This window comes from Crocuta crocuta, unplaced genomic scaffold, assembly GCF_008692635.1.
Source record: "Crocuta crocuta isolate KB4526 unplaced genomic scaffold, BGI_CrCroc_1.0 scaffold27, whole genome shotgun sequence".
NCBI lineage: Eukaryota > Metazoa > Chordata > Mammalia > Carnivora > Hyaenidae > Crocuta > Crocuta crocuta.
In genome coordinates, this window is record NW_027532250.1 from 1,414,200 (window position 1) to 1,435,994 (window position 21,795).

General features: G+C 43.8%; 1 protein-coding gene and 1 pseudogene across 2 annotated transcripts; both read right to left on the reverse strand.

The window, feature by feature from the left end:
- Positions 1 to 3,795: 3,795 nt before the first annotated feature.
- On the reverse strand, positions 3,796 to 17,511 carry SPO11 (SPO11 initiator of meiotic double strand breaks). 2 transcript variants are annotated; one of them, XM_077778313.1, is made up of 13 exons: positions 17,349 to 17,511; positions 14,841 to 14,954; positions 13,300 to 13,388; positions 12,815 to 12,881; positions 12,478 to 12,586; positions 11,835 to 11,921; positions 11,115 to 11,151; positions 10,682 to 10,791; positions 8,674 to 8,773; positions 8,327 to 8,364; positions 7,309 to 7,385; positions 4,946 to 5,057; positions 3,796 to 4,440 (listed from the first exon to the last, which is right to left on the reverse strand). In XM_077778313.1, the coding sequence occupies exons 1-13, from the start codon at positions 17,477 to 17,479 to the stop codon at positions 4,321 to 4,323; spliced, it is 1,191 nt and encodes a 396-aa protein (XP_077634439.1). In that variant the 5' UTR covers positions 17,480 to 17,511; the 3' UTR covers positions 3,796 to 4,320. The 2 variants fall into 2 exon arrangements, with proteins under 2 accessions (XP_077634439.1, XP_077634440.1); XM_077778314.1 differs by lacking the exon at positions 17,349 to 17,511 and adding an exon at positions 16,988 to 17,121.
- Positions 17,512 to 21,115: 3,604 nt separating this feature from the next.
- Positions 21,116 to 21,230, reverse strand: LOC144243359 (U4 spliceosomal RNA; annotated as a pseudogene).
- Positions 21,231 to 21,795: the final 565 nt, after the last annotated feature.

Sequence of the window (21,795 nt, forward strand, 5' to 3'; positions counted from 1 at the left end):
GAGAGAGAGAGACAGCATGAACAGGGGAGGGTCAGAGAGAGAGGGAGATACAGAATCTGAAGCAGGCTCCAGGCTCTGAGCTGTCAGCACAGAGCCCGACATGGGGCTTGAACCCCACTAACCGTGAGATCATGACCTGAGCTGAAGTCGGACACTTAACTGACTGAGCCACCCAGGCGCCCCTTGCTTGCTAGACTTTAAACTTCGTCTTAATCCCATGCATATCCTTTGCAGCACCAAACGCAGTGTCTTACGTTGTTGAATTCTATTTTCCACGCCTGAGGAATACTTCAGAAACCTCTATTATGATACAGATTCTTGCACAATACTGGTGATTCATCACATTTTTAAAACAATCTGCTGTTTAGGGAGACATGAGTGACAGGCGGCTTTTGCATAGACCCTCAGGGAAAGAATAGCAGCGGCCTGCGCACCCAAATGTAGCAATAACTCACATTCCTCGACTTTCCTAAAGTACTATTCCAACGCTTTACAGGAATTACCACTTTGAGTCCTCACAATGAGGCTGTGGGGATATTGTTATTGTTGTCATCTCTAGTTCACGGTCAACCCAACCAAGGCCAGGCTGTTACCAGCCACAGAGGCAGTGAGGAGAATGGGGACTGAGATGCAAGCAGCCCGCTCCCCAAGTCTGACTCTGCACCTGCACAGGTGGCAGCCAGTCGCCTCATTTTTTCCCACTAGAACCAAGAAAGGGGGATCAAAACAATCTAAGCGCATGGGTATACTTTATTGAGCCATAAAGTATAGGCAAAACCTTATTAGAAATAAAAAATAATTAAAATTAAATTTCAGTTACGGCTATCATTCACACGGATAAACACTTCCGCAGTTATTGCACAAGGCAGTCTTTGTGAATGATGACAGTTTATATGACATTTCTAGGTGAGTAGAAACTAAAGATAATTTAAGTATCTATTCTTTTTCACTTAAGGTGATCTTTTGTTTCAAAATTTTATTTACAAAATTCTTTTTTTTAAATTTTTAATGTTTATTTTTGAGAGAGGGACAGAGAGACAGAGTGTGAGTGGGGGAGGGTCAGAGAGAGAGGGAGACAGAATCAGAAGCAGGGTCCAGGCTCCGAGCTGCCAGCACAGAGCCCGACTCAGGGTTTGGACTCAGGACCATGAGATGGTGACCCGAGTCGAAGGTGGACACTTAACTGACTGAGCCACCTACCCCGGTGCCCCTAATTACAAAGTTCTCATGTGCTGTTTAAGGTTTTATAAATAGCTTGGTGGCCAAGAAGCACACACAAAGTGCATCTTTAAAAGGAGTTGGAGGCCTCCAAAGCTCACGATACAGAATGGATTTTTGTCAAGAAGCAGTACTCAGCCTCACACAGGAAGCTTCGTGGTTTTCCTCAACTTCTTTTGTTGTGTCTCAGACTCTTCTACTCCATTCCTTGAAACAATGACTTGAAGATATTTTAAAGAAATATCCATCCAAAAGAGCGGAAGGAGCTGAGATAACTAGAGCTTCTGCCAGCAGAGGGCGCCCTTGGCTCGTGTATACAGGACTGTTTCCTTGGGATACAGATTTGAATGGTGAACCAAAGTCCAAACAGAAGGAATGTCTCAATACTTTACTACAAAAGCATTCTGCTGCAGGTATCTTTTAGTGTATGCGTCACGTGGCTTAGCTTTGATAGCCACTGTTCTCTTCAGCACCAAGAAACAGGTATCTACCCCAAACAGTTCAACTGAGATGTTCTCATTAAAGGAAGTCATGGACCGAAAGCCCGGAATCATTTTGCTTGTTCTGTGGAAACCGCAATATGCTCTGCTCTCACTTTCTTTTCCCAAATAATGAAAATTATTTTAAGTAAGTTTCCAATCATAAAATTGAAATGACTGTAATTATCTAAACTGAATGTATCTGCAAGCCCTTTACAAATTTATTTTACTTTTTTTCTTTTTTAGTTTATTTATTTTGAGAAAGAGAGAGCACACGCGCGCGTGTGCAGGGACAGGGCAGAAAGAGAGGCAGGGAGAGAGGATCCCAAATAGGTTCCGCACTGTCAGCGTAGCGCCTGACATGGGGGCTCCATCTCGCAAACCACAAGATCATGACCGGAGCCAAAATCAAGAGTTGGCCACTTAACCGACTGAGCCACCCAGGTGCCCCATTTTCAGAGTTTAATGACTACTGTAGATGCTTTATTCCTTTCCATCTTGACAGTCTATCCTACCCAGACACCGCGCAGCCTGACCGTGTGCTTCTAGGTTAGTGATGTTCCCTTTACACATATCAATGTTCAGTGATACTAGATGTTAAGGAAGGAAGTACGGTATAAATTCAAAGAAATTTTTGTCAATGTTTTTACAATTTGAGATAGTCTCACAAGTCAATTTGACAGTCTCACAGAATATTCTCAAAACGAAATACTTGGCTCTGAGGTGACCTGGGAAAATAACATAATTTTTGACATTACAGGCTTGGCATCAGGAAGACCTGATTTGACCCCTATTGGCCAACAAGAAGAATTGTGGGCCTTTTCCGAGCAATGTGCACACTCGGTCACATGTGGCCCTTCATGTGTAGCGGTGTGTGGCTAAAGCAGGAGCCACGGGGCAGGAGCCACAGAGCCAAACTCTGGGTTTATGTCCCAACTCTGCTGCTTAGCAGTTACGTGACTTCAGGAAAAGTTACTCAGCATCTCGGGACCTTTGTTATCTCATCTGTGAAGTGGGGCTGATAAAAGTACCCAGCTCACAGACTTTCTGTGAATATGACAATAATGTTCAAAAGCACCTAGAAAAATACCTGGTGCATCATAAGTGCTATACAAGTACTTTGTTTTCTTATTGTATTACCTTATTTAAAGTTTACCAGAACCTCTGAGTAGGGCCAGCTTCGCGGGAGGGCCATCGCGCAGGCCCCATGTGCACTTTAATTCCCTGCTGCGGCTACCTTCAAATTCTTAATAACTTTTTATTTTTTCTTTTGAGAGACAGTGCACGAGCAGGCAGAGAGTCAAGGAGACAGAATCCGAAGCAGGCTCCAGGCTCTGAGCTGTCAGCACAGAGCCCGACGCAGGCTCGAACTCACGAACTGTGAGATCGTGACCTGAGCTGAAGTTGGAGGCTCAACTGACTGAGCCCCCCAGGCGCCCCTCTTAATAACTGTTGAGTGAGGACCCTATAGTTACATTTTGTGCTGGGCCCGCATATTTGGTAGCTGGTCCTGCTTTTGAGGTAAACTGTGTTCTTGTCCCCACTCTGCCACCGCCTGGCTATGTGGCTTTGGAGCAACATGCCCTGTGTTCTCACCTGTAAACTACACGTGTGATTAGTTACAGACCTGACAGGGCTCTTGGAAGACTTAAGTCAGATAAGGTGTAAGAGTGATCAGCACATGGTAAGTTCTCAGAAATGGTATCCACTACTATTATCATTAACATTTATCTTGATAAAATAACTAACATTTCTGTTCTCCTATAAATATATTTCTTGCTTATCACTATAAGTAATTCTTCAATGCAGGGAAAAGCTTGCTGACGGCACAGAGTAAAGTCATAACACTCAGCTCTGGAAAAATTAAGATAGGGGAGAAGATCGAAAGTTTACTGCTGCAGAAAGACCTAACTAAAATGTGAGGCTTCTGTAAATCTTGCACATGTTCTCTGTTTCATAAAAAAGGACTAGAGGGGAAGTCAGGGGACTTGCTTTTGGGTGAGAGCTGATAAAGGCCCTGGAGAAATTTTCAAATAAAAATATTATTATATGTAAAAAGCATACTCAGAAACAAAATTAGGTGCTTTGGTTGGTCTGCATCAACTCAAATATTTATTCATAATAAATTTTACCACTTTCACAAGTGAATGGATGGGGTACAGCCCCTATACCAGGAAGGAAAAAGACAAAGAAAAGCAACTAAAAAGGAACACTAGATGCTGTGATTCCTTTGCAACCTCTCAAATTTAGGTTATTATTAGTTTTGATACTGAAAAGATACTTCATGCCTTAACATCAGTCGTATTGTAGAAAGTAATTAAGATATTTCTGTAGACTTTGATGACATGTATATGGTTTTTTTCAAGTAAAATTTAAAATTCAAAATAGCTTCCACTCTTTCTTTTATAGTTTACTTTAGAAGGTAGGATAGAACTCAATCTCTACAGAGAAGGATAAAACAAAGACTTCTGGAGAAAGTCGTTTTGACAAAAAATATAATTAATGGATAATTATTTCACCTCTATAGAGTCAAGAATACATGTTCTTTCCACAACAGTATCTACTACTGAAAACAAAACTAATGACAAGCCTCTTGGAATCCCAAGGTATATTCTGATATATTTTATATCCATCCTCCAAATTTTAATTTGTTAGGCAAATACACTCGGGAAAGATAATCTGATGAGAGGAAGGTCAAAGCTTGAATTTCTGCCTTCATTTTAGAGTCTGCCATTATTTCCATCTGTCAATAGAAGTAAAGTACAGCCATGACGGGGTCCCATGCGACACTTCTGTTGAATCCAACTAGTAAACCTAGACTTGTTTTATTCCCCAAAACCATGGGCAATAGCTTTCAAGTCAGCCAGAATATTCCAGAGCTGTTACAGCAGAAAATGGCAGAAGAATACCCAGTATGGCTGTGTGCAATAACTAGGAATGGTCTGGGGTCTTCGTGATTTCTTTCCCTTCCTCCCCCACCTCCGCACAAGCTCTGATACGGCCGTAGAGAGTGGGTGTATAATTACGATGAGGAAACGTACATCAGCTCCAGCCAGCCGATCTTACCTACCAGTGCTCACAGTCACAACTCCGTGTTTCAACAACCATTTACTGCCACACACCAGCCATGTTAGTTGTCAGTCATATAAAATTTCAAGGAGGATATTTTCAAAATATTATGTGAACAGCCACTATGAAAGTTAAAGGCAATAAAACATACAATACTTGAATTTTAGAAAGAAACCTACTTCTTTTCTCCAAAATGGTTGGCAAGTAATATAAGGTCTTTTCAGGACACTGTCCAGTTTCATTTGGTCCCGTTTTGTCAGTGGAATTAAAGTATCTCGAGGTAGATTTAACCTGGAAAAATATATGAAAAAAAAATCAGCAAAAACAAAGTGCTCCTATAACTTGAAGGACACACATCTGTTTGTATTTATTACACGATTTCAAGAAACTCAGAAGTAACAGATAAGCAAGTTAGTACAGATCCATCTTTTAAAAAAATTTTTTTAAATGTTTTATTTATTTCTGAGAGAGAGAGAGAGAGGCAGTGTGAGCAGGGGAGGGTCACAGAGAGAGGGAGACACAGAATCTGAAGCAGGCTGTAGGCTCTGAGCTGTCAGCACAGAGCCCGACACGGGGCTCGAACCCATGAACCATGAGATCATGACCTGAGCCGAAGTCAGACACTTAACCGACTGAGCCACCCAGGCGCCCCCAGATCCATCTTTTAAATCCAGAATTTGGGGGATCTGCTATGTCCTAGACCAGCAAGTATTCAGGTTCATAGCAGTCTGTTCTAAGCTGTTTCCTTTCACGTCATGCTCACAGGACAGTGACAAGAAGAACACAGACATTCGCTATGAAAACTAATGCCAATAGTGCTAACGTCAAGTGTATGCACACCGGTGTGGCCTCCGGAGCACCACGGCCTTGAAGCCGTGAGCTGTTTGATATGTGTGGCCAGCCGGCAGTAAGGTCCACTGTGGGATCTTAGGGTCCACTGAACACTTCATTCTTTGCCATTCATTGAGGATTTTCTGAGCCAAAGAAGTTAGTCTATCACCCACTTCTTTTCACATGTACGAACACACACACACACACTGCCGTGTAGTTTTGAATTTTAAAGAAGTAGATTGTAATTTTTTCTTGGTGTGTGGTTGAAAAATAGAACATGAGAGGTCCTGGATTTACGGTATAGGTTAATTTTTGAAGCCACAAATCCTGGATTTCCCGGGAGAGCTCCAGTTTCAAATAGTAGTCTTTTTCAATGTCCCCACAATTATGATCATTTGCCAGTGGCAGCTCCCGGATAGGGTGACAGTTTGATTAAAAAGGGGGCCTAGAGGATTTCCCATGAAGCTGTGTTTGGGTAGTTATCACATTTTCTTCCTTATTTCATTGCACATTTATTTGGAGTGGCTTTGAGGAATTGAGGAGATGCAGCTAGGGTTTCTCCAAGCCCTCAGCCTTAATAATTATCATATCATTTGTCCCAAATTTGTTAGGAAAGCTTTTCATACAAGCGGGTCACCCCGCAGGGATTTTAACCATATACATACACCACATTGAACAAAACTTTGATTCAACAGAGCGTAAATATTCAAAAATCAAAAACTAAATGTTTTCTCTTATGCCCTCATTTTCAAAGAAGTGGCAATCACTCAAAACCTGTTCGTGTTCCAAATTTAGGAAATAAGGACCAGTTACCAAGGTTTGCTCACTGCTTAAAGAAATCCAATAAGCATGTTTTCCAGTTCGTTCACGCTGGCCAATTAAAACAATAAAATATTTTTAAATATCACATTAAGCAGAAATGAATAAAAGTGATGCTGTCCTGTGCTGAGGGACAGGTGGGCCCTTACTCTCCAGGGAAAACAAAAGAACTAACCGATGCAGAGGGTAGTCAGAGTCTTAAAAATGTGCATACCCTTTGACCCAGCAATTCTGGGAATTCAGCCTTCGGGACTAAGGGACTAATTAAAGATGTGGGCAAAGATTTAGTTACGGGAGGTCCATCAAAGCACTATTTATCAGAGATTTGGAAACCACCCAAACGTCTGACTTCAAGGCACTGGTTGAATAAACATGGGAACATCCAGAATTGGAACTCAGTAATGGAGGACGTCAAAATGAGGTCACGGAACTGTATTTATTGATACGGAAAAGTGATTTCATTGTGTTCTTGTGTGAGAAAAGCAGACTACAAAGTAACAGAGGACGATCCCATTTTTGTGAAAAAGCTCTGCACAGAGAGCAATAATCTACCAGGGTAAAGCCACTCATCTGGAGGTGATTTTTATCTTGTTACATAATGATATTTTTCCTATAGTGAACATACACGTTCAACTCGCCAAAATTGAGCTCCCAAACTTTAAGTAATCTGAAAATGATATTTTTTCACGAAGTTAAAATTCATTTAAGTATTTTAGTAATTGAAACAGATGCATCGGTGAATTTAATTCGTGATTCTCTAATCCTGGGTCATACGAACAATACAGACAAGACACATTAAGGGCTTTCCCTTGTGGTGACTTTTTAGGCTCATGGTTACAAGTTAGGATGAGTCATCATTTTAAACACTCTGGTTTTACTAAAACTGCCTAACCGTTTAATATCAGAAGGGAGGAGACCAAGCCATCTAATAGCTGGAACCGTGAGATTATGGGCTTCAAAAGACATTGCCTAAAATAAAGAGCAAAAGTACATTAGTTAGGTGAGGCTAAAATGCAGAGAGCTAGCATACTTGTTTTTGCAGCCAAATTTCTTACTTACTAAGAAGGCCAAGCACTAAAGACTTCACACTCACTGAGCCCACATAACTGAGAAACTCCCCAAGAGTTTTGCTAAACGGGGCTTTCAGTGCAGGTTTTAAAACTGCTCTGCTATTTCTGTATTGATCTTATATAAAATATAACCATAAATAACCTCTCTGACCTGCATTTATTGCTGTTTGTGATTCTGTACTTTAACACCTTGCTTCACTACCCCTTTCATCTCAGTATGTATGTCATGTAAACATACGTCAGGGACTCCCCCACGTGTACCAGTGGTTCCCAAACTTTATCATGCATCAGAATCACTTGGGGCCCAACCCTACACATCCAGTTCAGGAGGCCTGGAGGGGGACTGAGACACACATTTATAGCAAGTTCCCCGGTAATGCCAACGCTGCTTGTTGGGGACCATACATTGAGAACCCTTGATGTACGGTAGTTGCGGACTCCAGGGGTAGAATTTGGTGATGTTTTCATTTTCCCTTCTGGTGGAAGTAAAGGGAATGGGCAATGTCAGAGTTCAAAGCTGTATATAATTTTCAGAGTTTATCTGGCATTCAGACGCTGTTGTTACCGTGAGGCCCCACAGTCACTTTAGCAGGCTGGGAGAGTGGAGGAGAATAATGCCTCTCGCCCGCAGCTAATCCCACTCTGTCATCTGCGGTCACATGCGCCATGCCGGAAGCTGGACTCACAGAGAAGCAGAATGGCCCAGACGAGGAGAGTAGCTCCCCTGTACACTGTGGGGGTCCTCAGCTAACTAGGGGCCGGTAAATGGACACAGCAATCACTCTGATGGCTATGAACAGCCTCAAAAGTGGAAAAGGAAAAATACTTTTCTCTACTTACCATAGATCCATACTTATAGATGCACATGATTTCTATGCCTGTTAAAAGCAAGTTACATTTATAATTAGTTTCCTTGTATACTGCAGGTTAGATCATTGTCACGTTATACCTAACATCTGCAATTCTTATTTTCATGGATACTACCAGTAGAAAACTTATGGTTCAGTTTCATTTGGCAAAGCTAGTAATAAATTGCCTCAAATGACTAGAATCATTAATTTTAATTTAATAATCATATTCTTTTTATATAACTTATGGAAGTGTTCCAAGAGCAGAAGAGCCCAGCTCTGAGCACTGTGACTAGGATTTGGTCCCGACAACTGCTTCAACCTTCCCCGAGAAGTCACCGTGCGGGTCGGCATCGACAAGAGTGAAAACAGGAATGTGAAACGTGTCCCACAGCTTCTTGACTAAAAGTCTCGTGTTCAGATCAGGGACCCCCTTTCCCTAAAAGCAAGATTGAAATGATGCAATTTTAATTCCGGCAGAAGAGAATGACGAAAGCTTTCCCTTATTTTATTAGTATTTAAAAGTTAGAAAAGCTAGAGTACCTTACATTTCAGGTGGAAGACTGGTATAGACTGTGGAAAAAATGCAGTCTACATACCAGAGGGGAAAAGACCACCTAGTTCATAACTGTGACTCTACTATTCCAGTCCTGGGAAATAATCCCAAGGTGACATTTCAGCAGAAATGGAAATAATAAAAAATCTGGACACGCATAAAGACGTTCACTGCAGTCTTACTTAGGATGACAAGAACGACGGTGAGTGGCCAAAACGGGTGACAACAGGGACACGGGGAGGCAGCACCGCACACGCCTCGCGCCGCCCTAGGCCAGCAGGTGTGATGGATGGTGCCAGTTTTCTTAGATTATTTATTTATTTTTGAGAAAGAGAGATAGAAAGTGAGCAGGGGAGGGGTAGAGAGAGAGAGAAAGAGAGAGAGAGAGACTCCCAAGCAGGCTCCTCCCTGTCAGCACAGAGCCCGACCACACGGGGCTCGAACCCACAAACCCTGAGATCATGCATGACCTGAGCTGAACTCAAGAGTTGGACACTCAGCCGCCTGAGCCCCCCGGGGCCTGATTATACCAGCGTCATCAGCTCCTCCCACACGGGCTGTGGCAGGAAGCTTACTGCCCTCTGCTAACGGATGCCTGTAGCCGCCCAGCGTTATCTCTACGTGCGCTTCTGCGTCTTTGCCATTCTTGGCGCGTGTATACCCGTGTGCACGTGCATGGATATGGAACAGGCTCCCTCTGATGGAGTTAATGCAATTATGTGATGTACAAGCCCATGGGAGGCAGAGCGCAGAGCAGCTCCTGTGCGCTCAGCCCTCCTCTCCCCCAAGCGCCAGTGTCACCATATCACAGGTGACACCAGCAGCGGTAGGGGAATGAATGGTGTGTAGGTGACTCTGAGAACCTGTGTAAACTCACTGTAGTTTTGGAAAATCACTGGTGTTTAAGAATTGGGAGCACCTGGGGCGCCTGGGTGGCTTAGTTGGTTAAGCGTCCGACTTTCGCTTAGGTCACGATCTCGCGGTTCGTGGGTTCGAGCCCCGCGTCGGGCTCTGTGCTGACTGCCAGCTCAGAGCCTGGAGCCTGTTTCAGAGTCTGTGACTCCCTCTCTCTCTGACCCTCCCCTGCTCACACTGTCTCTCTCTCTCTCCTAGAAATAAATTTAAAAAAAAAAAAAACATTAAAAAAAAAAAGAATTGGGACCACCATCTTGATTTTAGTCAGATTTGAGGGTGTTTAAATAAACACACTGGGGGGCGCCTGATGGTTAGACTTCAGCTCAGGTCATAGTCTTACAGTTGGTGAGTTCCAGCCCTGCAAGGGGCTCTGTGCTGACGGCTCAGAGCCTGGAGCCTGCTTCGGATTCTGTGTCTCTCTCTCTCTCTGCCCCTTCCCTGCTCATGCTCTGTCTCTCTCTCAAAAATAAACATTAAAACAAATTTTTAATAAAAATAAACATGTTGGGGGATGCTTGGGTGGCTCAGTCGGTTAAGCATCCGACTTTGGCTCAGGTCGTGAATTCACAGTTTGTGGGTTTGAGCCCCACATCAGGTTCTGTGCTGACAGCTCAGAGCCTGGAGCCTGCTTTGGATTCTGTATCTCTCTCTCTCTGCCCCTTCCCTGCTCTGTCTCTCTCTCAAAAATAAACAAATAATTTAAAAATCTTTTAAAAAATTAAAAAATACCTTGGAAATTGTTATTCTATAAACCCAAAGGATGCACCATACTGATAACAGAATGCTGCACAAGCTGTACAGATGTTATAAACCCCTCCTGCCAACCCCCGAAGCAGCGTGTCGGCCTTGGAACTGTGGTCAAGGTAGATAACGTACTGTGACCATGATGCACGGGGACATCCTGTTGCAAAAGTTGTCATCCAGGAGTCGCTGGAAGGTTGCATCTTTTTCCACAATTAACAGAAATTTTGCATCTGTGATTATATCTGTGACGTTAAGACTGATAATGTGAAGGCAAGAGTATTTCAACGTAATCACCAACTAAATAATGGCGCTGTATAAATCCATTCAAAAGTAGCTATCGATATAGTGTTGTCCTTTTCACCTTCAAATATACAGACCTATTCACACACTTAGATGCCTGTCTGGCTGGCTAGACGGGGAGCTCCCGAGAGACCTACGGCAGATGTGTGTTCATCCTGACCACGATGGGGCCTAGCTTGAGGGTTATGCGTTATAAAGGCTTCGTCTATCGGAATAACAAAGGAATGAATGTTCTATGAGCTTAACTAGTTTTCTCAAAGGATACTTCGAATTCCTTGAATATTAGATGGCACAGCAACAGCCTAAATCACAAAACAAGGTAGTTTTTATTTGGAATAAGAAGCACGTATAACCACATTCAAAACATTTATCATAGAAGTCCTACATTTTCATTTTCCTCTGAATATACCTGTCATCAGAGGAAAGGAGACAGTAGGGAACAGACTTACTCCTCAGTAAGAGAGCAGAGATGCCATGCAAACTACTTGCTAGCAAATGAGAATCTCCTGGAAGCTTTGTGGGTGGCTCAGGCAGCAGAAAGTGGTGGCATTCAAGGCCTCCTTCTCCTAGAGCACAAGTGTTGTCTTGCGTGTGTCGAGCGGCTGCGCACGTTCGCGCTGTGGGCTTTCTAGCGCCCACGCCCAGCAAATCGTTTAGTGTTAAAGGTACCAACTTCAGGACCAGAAAACTGCACTAAGATTACATAAATGATCACGCTAAGACAGCCCAGCTACGTCCTACCTGAAAACAAAGGCACGTTTTTCCGAAGGAAAGCGTATCTTTGTTTATTTCAATATGACATTGGGCGATTGGCGTATTCTGAAACTTTGTACGTGTGGCCCCGTGAAGCCTATGCCTATCCACCCTTCACTTTGATTGGAAAATCTTAAACTCCAAACTACATAAGAAAACAGGAAGTAAGGCACATTTCAGAAACAAAGGATCGAGAGGGAGTCGAAGCGTGTGAAAACGCCAATATACTTACTGTCGCACCACAGGCACAGTGCACTTTGGTTCCGTCTTCCTCGATGTACCTTAAGTTGCCAGCAATTAAACCTTTTGATGTGGACGACTGAAAAAATAATAGCCATGTGTGAACACTTTTTCACTAACATATTTTACACTGCTGAGTCAGTCCTCATGTTCACCTGCCTGATTACATGTATTTTAGCTCTGACCGGAAATTTAGCAAGTGAAGGAGAAAATGCGTAAGAGTATTTAGGAATAAAAAATATTTAGTAAGTTTACCTGTTTTGGTCCATTCATCCAAGGGAATATATTGAGAGTCAATTATTTAAATTCATAGTGAGAAAAATGTAGTGCCAAATAATATCAGAACAAAGCACAGGTTACATTTATTTTTCTATTATAATTTTACACAAACCTTTTGTTTTATTTTTTTTTAAGTTTATTTATTTCTTTGGGTGGGGAAGGGCTGCGAGAGAGGGAGAGAGAGAATCCCAAATAGGCTCCGTGCTGTCAGCACAGAGCCTGACACGGGGCTCGATCCCACGAACAGGGAGATCATGAGCCGATACCAAGAGCTGGACCCTTAACCAACTGAGCCACCCAGCGCCCTGCAGGTGTTTTGTTTTAAAATAAAATGTTTTGTGTTAAATTGTACTTACTATATGAAGACTCATCCTCGGCACTTTTAACATACAAGAAATGTCATTAATAATATTGTCCACGACAGTCTGGTTACCGAAGAGTTGGCTGTCAGTATAATATATGTCTCTAGGAAAATTAAATATGTATTTTTAATTAATCATATTCTCTTTGAATATGACAAGTATTAGAGTATTATTTGTAGGAAGCTTGAATTGGATGAAACACAACATATAAAGAAAGTAATTTATTACCCACAGTCTACTCTAACATACCATTTCAAAACATAATGGTAGTTAATCTAAAGTAACTCTCACATCGAGTCTTAAAGAGTAATTTACCAAAACAAGCATTTACCTTTTGGTTGCGTAAGTGTTGCTCTGTACCAATTTATAAATCATGGACAATATTTTAAGAATGAGAGCTGGAAGATAAGATGCAATAAACAAGTTACTCATCATTTCTCTTATTAATTCAAAGCATACTGCTATCAAGGATTTCAACTGTCCCCAGTTACTTTCTATGACATTAAAAAGATTATCTTTCCAAAATAGAAGTATTGAGTACAGAATAATAATTTCCTGAAGGATCAGATAAAATTAATTGCTCTCTGAACAGCAAAACCAAGGGAATACTCTTCCGCTGATTCATGTACCCTGAAAGTCTATTTGGAAAAACAGAATCTATTTCCATGGTTATTGACAATGCAAAATTTGGTAACTCTTTTTCAGGCATAAGGGTGGTGTATGAAAGAACAACTAAAATTATTCAACTAGGAACAACTAAAACCCAGAAAGCAACCAAACTTCTTTATTAGTAAAATCTAAGAAAGATTAATTTACCAAAATTTTTAACTGATTTTGGTGAATCACTTTTAATTTTTCTCCTGGTACAATGAGGTGCCATCTGAAGACCCACAGAATCTTCAAACCTGTCGTTTTGTTGAAAGACAATAAAATTAAAAAAAATTTTTAATCACCAAACAATATACATTTAGTGTCTTCTTCTGTACATCATTTAAATCTTTGCTTCTTCTCAGCAGAAGCTTTAGGACAACTTCATTTATAACCTTAGATTAATTCCAGGTGGTAATTAGCTTTGTGACATACAGAGGTACTAAAGTGTTTAAGTGAATTAGATATTTTTGAGTATAATGTGTGTATGTGTGTGTGTGTATTTCTTTTCTGGGAAGACATTTAGTGTATGTAAACTATTTTCAAAGATTTCACACTTTTATCAGCACTTTGCTTACTTTGCCCATTTAATGATTTTGTTCGATTTAACAAGTTTTGAAATGTTGTATTTCTGATTTACATCAAGTGAAGTAACAATTGGTATTCAGTGGTTACATTGAATTGCCAAGCTTGTCCTAAAGGTGGCAGAAGGCACCAGGCAAACAGGCCCGGTGTCCAGGCTGCTGGACTTGACGCCATCCATCTTGCAAAATGATATAAGATGTGATTCAGAAGTTTACAGTTTGCATTAATTACTGGCCGTAAAAGAGTATTTAGTGCGTAAGGGGACTCAAGATTACTTTTATTCTGTTTCGGGAACTCTACTGAGAACTATTGCAGTGCTTTTTGCTATTCAGAGTCTACGGGCTGAGCACCTGGAAAGAAGCAGCTGGGCCAGCAGGTTAGAGGGCTTTGACAAAGCTGTTTGCTGATTTTACACTCCTGGACACGCGACTCAGCAGAAGGAGATCTACCAGGAGGGAGAGCCTCTGAAATGTGCTCTATGTCCCAGACGCTATTTTTTTTTTAAATTTTTTAATGTTTTATTTACTTCTGAGAGAAAGAGGCAGAGTGAGCAGGGGAGGGTCAGAGAGAGAGGGAGACACAGAATCCGAAGCAGCTCCAGGCTCTGAGCTGTCAGCACAGAGCCCGATGCGGGGCTCAAACCCACAGACTGTGAGATCATGACCTGAGCCGAAGTCGGACACTTAACTGACTGAGCCCCCCAGGCGCCCCTGGATGCATTTATTTTCATTTCAGCATCGGGACTGATTATAGCTCCCCTGTGCAAGCGGTTCGCTTTTGCAGTATTTTTGCAGAATTGCCCTGGTCATATTCCCCCCTTTGAGTGCTTGAAAAGCTTAGGTTCAAGTTTGGAGCCTATTCTTAGCAGGACTGTAAGGCTTCATCATCTGCGTTCTGAATTCTAACCTCTTTTGGGCTTCGTTCCTCGCATTGCCTTCCCTCCCACATCCACCTCTGGTTTAATGACCTGCCTACGACGTATGTGCTTTTGTAAACACCCTTAACTCTTTCCAGGCAGGGTAAACATGGTAAAAAGGATGAAATCAGACTAGAACTCTAACTCGAGTAAATTCAAACAACGACAGAGAGTCCGTATCTAAGAAGTAAAAAGGCAACACGCCCACCTTATATTTTCCCAGCTTGATCTGTTGTCTATGGTGAACACAGGAGCCCTATTTTGTGCCAGGCTGGCGATGACGTCTTGGACGATACTTTCTATGGACGCAAGGACCTCAGATCTGAAACAAGAACCACATCATGACTCAATCTTAATTCCAAATGAGGCCAGATAAACACTAAAGTCAGTTTTTGTCTCATTGGTTGTTATTTTTGGACGAGGTTACTCCCCCTCCATACCGCCCTCTCCCACTTCATTGTGACATCAGCATTGCATTAAAATGACAACGGTATAGACAGTGGTTACTTGCAGAGGAATTTCATTTGCTTGTAATGTTGCTTCTCAAACAATTACCAGTTGAAGTACTACCTCCCTTTTAGACAGGGTTCATGACTAGACAAAATAATTTATAAATATATTTTCAATCTCTTCCTATTAACCTACTTAAATCCAAACTTGCTGGCTGGAAATCCTACTGATAAATGTTTTAATTAAAAATGATGTAATATTGGCTTTGAATTGATATTTTTTCCCCAAAAATGCAACACAAAACTATTCCAAAAGAAATACTTCTTATTGTAGCACATCACCCTGATTGATCTCATGCCTTAAATCTGCCCTTTTGAATTTTAGTGATAGAAAAAGTTTAATCACTACCATGAAAAGACTTGGCAACAATTATACCACTTTACAGCAAAATATTAAGACCTAGCCCAGTTTTCTGTGAGCTGACTTTTAATTTCACAAGCCATCAGCTTCAAAAAATGTTGTTCGGTTATAAATACCATTAGCATACTGCCTAAGAAGGGAGATCAGATTAAATCTAGAAAACGGGCAAAATGGAGAATGTTCTAGTTTCCACAGAAACTTCAGAGCTTGCTTTGAAAATGCACATATCAGAAAGTAAATTTTAAAAGAATCAGTATTTTCTACCATGGGGAGACAAAAACTGACTCAGAGAGCTCATTCATCTCTCCAGTTTGGAAATACAAAAAAAGTTGGGGCGCCTGGGTGGCTCAGTCGGATAAGCATCGGACTTCGGCTCAGGTCATGATCTCATGGTTTGTGGGTTCGAGCTTCACTTCGGGCTCTGTGCTGACAGCTAGCTCAGAGCCTGGAGCTGCTTCGGATTCTGTGTCTCCCTCCCTCTCTGACCCTCCTCTGCTCACGCTGTCTCTCCCTCTCTCAGAAATTAAAAAAAAAATTTTTTAAGTTGCCGGATAATACTGTGACAAACCTGAAAATACAATTAGATGAATTTACATCTGAAATGTAAACACGGGACTTCCATTCCCTCCTTCCCCTTCTGCTCATAATTTCTCCCCCAAACTAGTTTCATAAAAATTGGTTTGCTTGTAGGTTTTCCACCATTTTTTTCCTGTTTTTATTTATTTATTTATTTATTTATTTATTTATTTATTTATTTATGTTTTGTTCTGTTTTGCTTTTGGTAGTTGACTTAGTCTTAAAAAATAAGATGGTGATTTGTTTAGACTCAAATACTTTCCGAGGAGCGCCCGGGAGGCTCAGGGGGTTAAGATGACCCTTGATTTTGGCTGGGGACGTCACCTCCTAGTTCATGAGATCTACCCGTGTGTTGGGCTCCGCACTGACAGTGTTGAGCCTGCTTGGGAGTCTCTCTCCCTCTCTCTCTGTTCCCCCCAAATAAATAAACATTAAAACAAAACAAAAACAAAAACAAAAACAAAAACGTTGCTGATAAATCAGAAAGGCCGACCCAGGAAAAAAGCAACAGAGCGTTTTAGGCAAAACTGAACCGTAACAGAGTCTCTCTGGTTAATTCCAAGCTGAGTAGCTGGAGACTGCCATGATTTCACCAACACCTTGCTCTAACCGACTAAGCCAAGCGGCCAACTGCTTTGATTTTAATTGAGGTGCTACATCCGAGCCACTTCCAAGTTAAGTAAATCCTCGTCGTTTTGAACAACCTTCTGGTTCACTTTGATAAAACCCCCTGAATTGACAACTCCCAACGTTCATGTTCCTGTTGTCTTCTATGCCCGCGCACACACACCCACACCCACACAAAATCCTGAAAGCTTTTAAAGTTAAAATTGTATCCAAAAAAATTTTTAACAAACACAAAGCCAAAGTGTGCCACAAACTCCCTGACTGCAGAGAATCTTAAGACACCTGGGAGCCTGGCTGTGGGAATGCTCCTGGAACATTCTAGAAGGTGAACATTCTAGAAGACACGAGGTGTGGTTGGGGGCGGGGGTCTGTCACGAGGCTTTTTGAGTTCAAGATGAGAGCAGAGAGCAGAGGTGACGGAGGGCTGCCGAAGGACTTTCGTCAGGGTTCCCGGGTGGCCTGCGAGGGAGGTCTGTCCTGTGGCCTCAACACCTCAGCGTCGTAAGGGAGAAGGGAAGGGGCAGCTGCCGCGTCCCTTCAGAGCACCTCACGCCCCCACCCCGGCACGGCTGGGGGCCCTGGGGACCCTGGGGACTAACTGCCCGCCACGTTACGGGGCCCGCCCCACACGGGGCCCTTCTACCTCGAAGCCAGACGCGTCCCCCCGCCCGTGGGCTCCCCGCCGCCTCTCCTCAGGGCGGCCAGCAGAGACGCCCTGTGTTGGTCCAAAACCTCGAAGAACGAGGCCTCAGGCCCCACCGGGGCAAAGGCCATGGGGCCCGACAGCAAGGGAAGCTCCGAGCGCAGGGGACCCCACCGGCGCCCGCGACGGGCCTCCCGGCTGCTTGCTGCGCATGCTCCCTGGCAGCGCATGCCGGTGCCTAGCTTTCCGGCTGGGGCGGCGCATGCGCACGGTCCAGGCATGCGCATAACGACGCTCACCGAGTGGAATTCACAGGGCGCAATCAAGGGCAGCACCACCTGTCGGGCAAAGTGATGGGCCCAGTAAGGGCCAGCATGACATGTTTGGGATGTTGGACCCAATTTTCTTTGAAATGGATTTATGGGTTATTTAAGGAACACAGTACCAGCAATTTTTCATGAAAAGAAATAGTTCTGGTGACCCACCTGTATACCAGATGCGGTGCTAGGCGCTGGGTTCAGCCGTGATCAAGGCAAACAAAATTCCTGGCCTTGCTAACATTTATCTAGTAGCCCCTTCCTTAATCCTCCTAACCATCCCAGGAGGTTCCTGGCGTGGTCATGACGCTTTAGCGGGCGAGGGGGAAGTGAGGTCCACATCCCAGCCTGACCGCTTGGAAGGATCGCCAGATTTAGCAAGTTGAAATACGGGACGCTCAGTTAGATTTGAATTTCAGATAAACAACAAATACTTTTTTTTTTTTTTTAAGGACGAGGTCTCATGTCATCTTTGGGACATACTCTTACTAAAAATTATTCGTTGTTTATCTGAAATTAGAATTTAACTTGATATCCAGTATTTCGTCAAGCAAGCCTCACATTGGACCACACCCTTGCCTGGCAGATTTGGTGAGTTGTGTCTTCTCTCCCATCCCCCCACCCTCTCTTGAAACGTTTGAGCACAGGATAGGAATTCCAAAGCCCCAGGGAAGGACTCTGGCTTCTAGGGGAATGATGTCCTTGAGAGAGAGGACAATGGGGAGAGACCCTAAAACAAGTAGGTCCCAGGCCCGTGGGGGCCTAGCCCTACATGCATGGGAGCTGGGGGCTTAGCTCCAGAGGAGCCACTTGTCAGCAGACCGGCTCTAGAAAACTACTTCATTCCCTCACTTGCTGCTTATTTGAAAGTTTTGAAACGAAAACTGCTTTGCTGTCAGAAATGACAACGAACCCTGTTCATAATGAACAAGCACTGAGCTGAGGGCCTTCATTGTTGTGGTTATGATCACAAATACTGCCTCCCTGCCCTCCCTGAGCTAGAAAGTGCTGGTTACTGAGCACACTGCTGTGAACAAGGCAGGCAGAGTCCTTGCCCTTTGGGAGCTTCCCACCTAAGAAGAGGGTAAGTAAGTGCACACTTGAATAATTAAGTTGGCGGGTGGCATTTAAATCAACAATGCTTAAGAGGTAAAAATTATTATCCCCATTTCACCGATGAAGAAACTGAGGCTTGGAGCGTTAGCAATTTGTGCAAGGATTGCACTCCGGGGTGTAATAGGGGTGAGAGGTAAATCTTGACCCCAAATTCAAGCTTTTCATCACAGGGATAGGAGGCACCCCTGGAGGTCCCGCTGGGGAAGGTGTAATTTGTTAGAGGCTTCTGTGGTGATGGACCCTCTGGCCTCAGTTTTCTCCACGTTGAGATGAGGGCGGTACCACAGGTGGGCTCTCATTTCTCATCCCCAACAAGGAACAAAACAAAAGGCCTTTGAAGGGAGAGGGCAAGTCAGTGATGCCAGCTAGGGCTGGTCTGCTGGGAGCTGCCTCTCTGCGGGGACTGGAACGAGCGGTCCAGCCGCCGTCTCTGGCTCTCACGAGGACAGCCGGTTCTGCATCCCGGAGCGCTGCGCTCAGCCGGGAGCCGGCGGCCTCACCAGATCTGACATGAAATGAGGAGTCCTGAGCTGGGCAGGAGCACCGGGAGGGGATCGGCACAGGGAAGGGAACAAGCCGCAATAAAGCTGGCATTCCTGCAGGGAGAGACCCCAAGGTCAGACTTGAAAGGCCTCGCTGTGTTCCCCCTGCGGCAGGACCCAAGCGGGAGGCGTTCGAGGCCTTCGCAGGAGCCTTGCAGGTGTCCAGCCCGCACGCAGGTGACTTGCTGTGTGTGCGCCACCCCCACATCAAAGCCAGCCAGCCCGCACCCCGGGGCCTTGCGAGGAAACTGGAGAAACAGATTCTGCCGCTAGCAACGGATCACAAGTGAAACTGGCAAATGCCACTTTGCAGGGCGGTCTCGGTGCTGGGTTCTGCGTGCATGCCGGCCAGGTGTGCTCGGCCCGGGGACAGAGAAGGGCCACCAAGCAGGACTCGAGCTGCTCTTGGGGAAATGAAAAGCTTCCCCCCACCCCATGCCCCACTAGCGGGCCTTTCCTCCGAACCGAGCTGACATCCTGAAGTTTGTCTGAGAGCCAGAACCTCGGAGCGGGCTGGAAAGGAACATTATTTAAATTAGGCACAATGATTGTGGGGAAGGATGGGGAGGCTCTTCCCACAAACCGGACAGGAGAGGGTTCCACACTTGCCACATTTAAGCAAGGTGGCTTCTTCAGCAGATATAAGTGGATTGTAACATAACGTAGATTCTTGAGGGGAAAAAAGTAAATTCCACAATAATGTCTTTACTTGGGGGGCTTTATCAGGTGTTTTTATTTTGTCTGTATGTTTTTTTATTTTTTAAAAAATTATGAGTGATATATGCTTTTCATAAAATATTTACATACTTCAGAAGGTATGAAATGAGAAGAGTTTTCAATTAGCAAAAAGATAGTTGCAAATGACATATCGGATAAAGGGCTAGTATCCAAAATCTATAAGGAACTCACCAAACTTCACACCTGAAAAACAAATAATCCAGTGAAGAAATGGGCAGAAGACGTGAACAGACACTTCTCCAAAGAGGACAGCCAGATGGCCAACAGACTCATGAAACAATGCTCAGTGTCCCTCCTTATCAGGGAAATGCAGATCAAAACCACACTGAGATACCATCTCACACCGGTCAGAGTGGCTAAAATGAGCAAATCAGGAGACTCTAGATGCTGGAGATGATGTGGAGACATGGGCCCCCTCCTACACTGTTGGTGGGAATGTAAACTGGTGCAGCCCCTCTGGAAAACAGTGTGAAGGTTCCTGAAAACATGAACAACAGAACTCCCCTATGACCCAGCAGTAGCACTGCTAGGAATTTACCCAAGGGATACAGGAGGGCTGATGCACAGGGGCACATGGACCCCAATGTTCATAGCAGCACTCTCAACAACAGCCAAAACACGGAAAGAGCCTAAGTGTCCATCAACGGACGAATGGGTCAAGAAGATGTGGTTTATCTATACGATGGAATACTACATGGCAACGAGACAGAATGAAATCTGGCCACGTGTAGCAACATGGATGGACCCTGAGGGCATTATGCTGAGTGAAATAAGTCAGGCAGAGAAGGACAGATACCATATGCTTTCACTCATATGTGGATCTTGAGAAACTTAACAGAAGACGGTGGGGAAGGGGAAAGGGAAAAATAGTTAAGGAGAGGGAAGGAGGCAAACCACGAGAGACTCTTGAATACTGAGAACAAACTGAGGACTGATGGGTGGGGGGAGAGGGGGGGGATGGGCATGGAGGGGGGCACTCGTGGGGATGAGCACTGGGTGTTATATGGAAACCAACTTGACAATAAACTATAAAAAAATTATAAGTGATATATGCTTTTCATAAAATATTTACATAATTCAGACGATATGAAATGAGAAGAGGTTTTAATTAGCAATAATCATGCCTCAGATAAACCTCATTGTCTACGATACTGCCACTGTGCAAAGCTTGAAGATATGAAATGAAAGTGAAAGAAAGCCCCTCTCCCAGCAGCCACTCACTGCCGTACCTTTATTTTTCCTACTCTGGACTCTGCCATCCTCTGGACCCTGGAATGATTCCTTCTTGCCCCAGGGCCTTTGCACTTGCTCTTCCTTTATCAGTTTCGAATGTTTTGTCCTTTCCCTCTCCTACTCTCCGCCCTCCCTCCCCTAAAGCCAGCTTTGCCAATTCTCCTGTATCCTTCAGATCTCAGTCTGGATCTCCCTGGACCACACCCAAGTCTTGACCCCTGATTGCCCCCTGTCTTGAAGTGTCTGCATTTCTCTACCCTGTCAACCTCAGGGACGGATCTCATCCGGTATCTGGCAGTTCCACTGGGCCTGGCACACGGAAGGCACTAGTAGTATTTGTTGAGTGAATGAACGACTCTTTGTGGGATTCTGTCTATTATCTACTTGTAGTATCTCACCTTGGGCATCTTTTCGCACATGCCCACAGAAGCATAATTTTTTATATGAATAAGACTCTACGTTCTTCTGGGATTCTGCCCCTGGTCAAAATAATAACTGCAA

Bases quoted from the DNA above. Each gene is read 5' to 3' on its own strand.
- SPO11 (XM_077778313.1), bottom strand. From the start codon at position 17,479: ATGGCCTTTGCCCCGGTGGGGCCTGAGGCCTCGTTCTTCGAGGTTTTG. The intron at 11,152-11,834 runs GTAAGTATATTG...TTTGTGATTTAG, and splicing joins ACTGTGCCTGTGGTGCGACA to GCTGTTGCTGTGCCATCTAA. The intron at 10,792-11,114 runs GTATCCTTTGAG...TTAACGTCACAG, and splicing joins TAATATTCAAGGAATTCGAA to ATATAATCACAGATGCAAAA.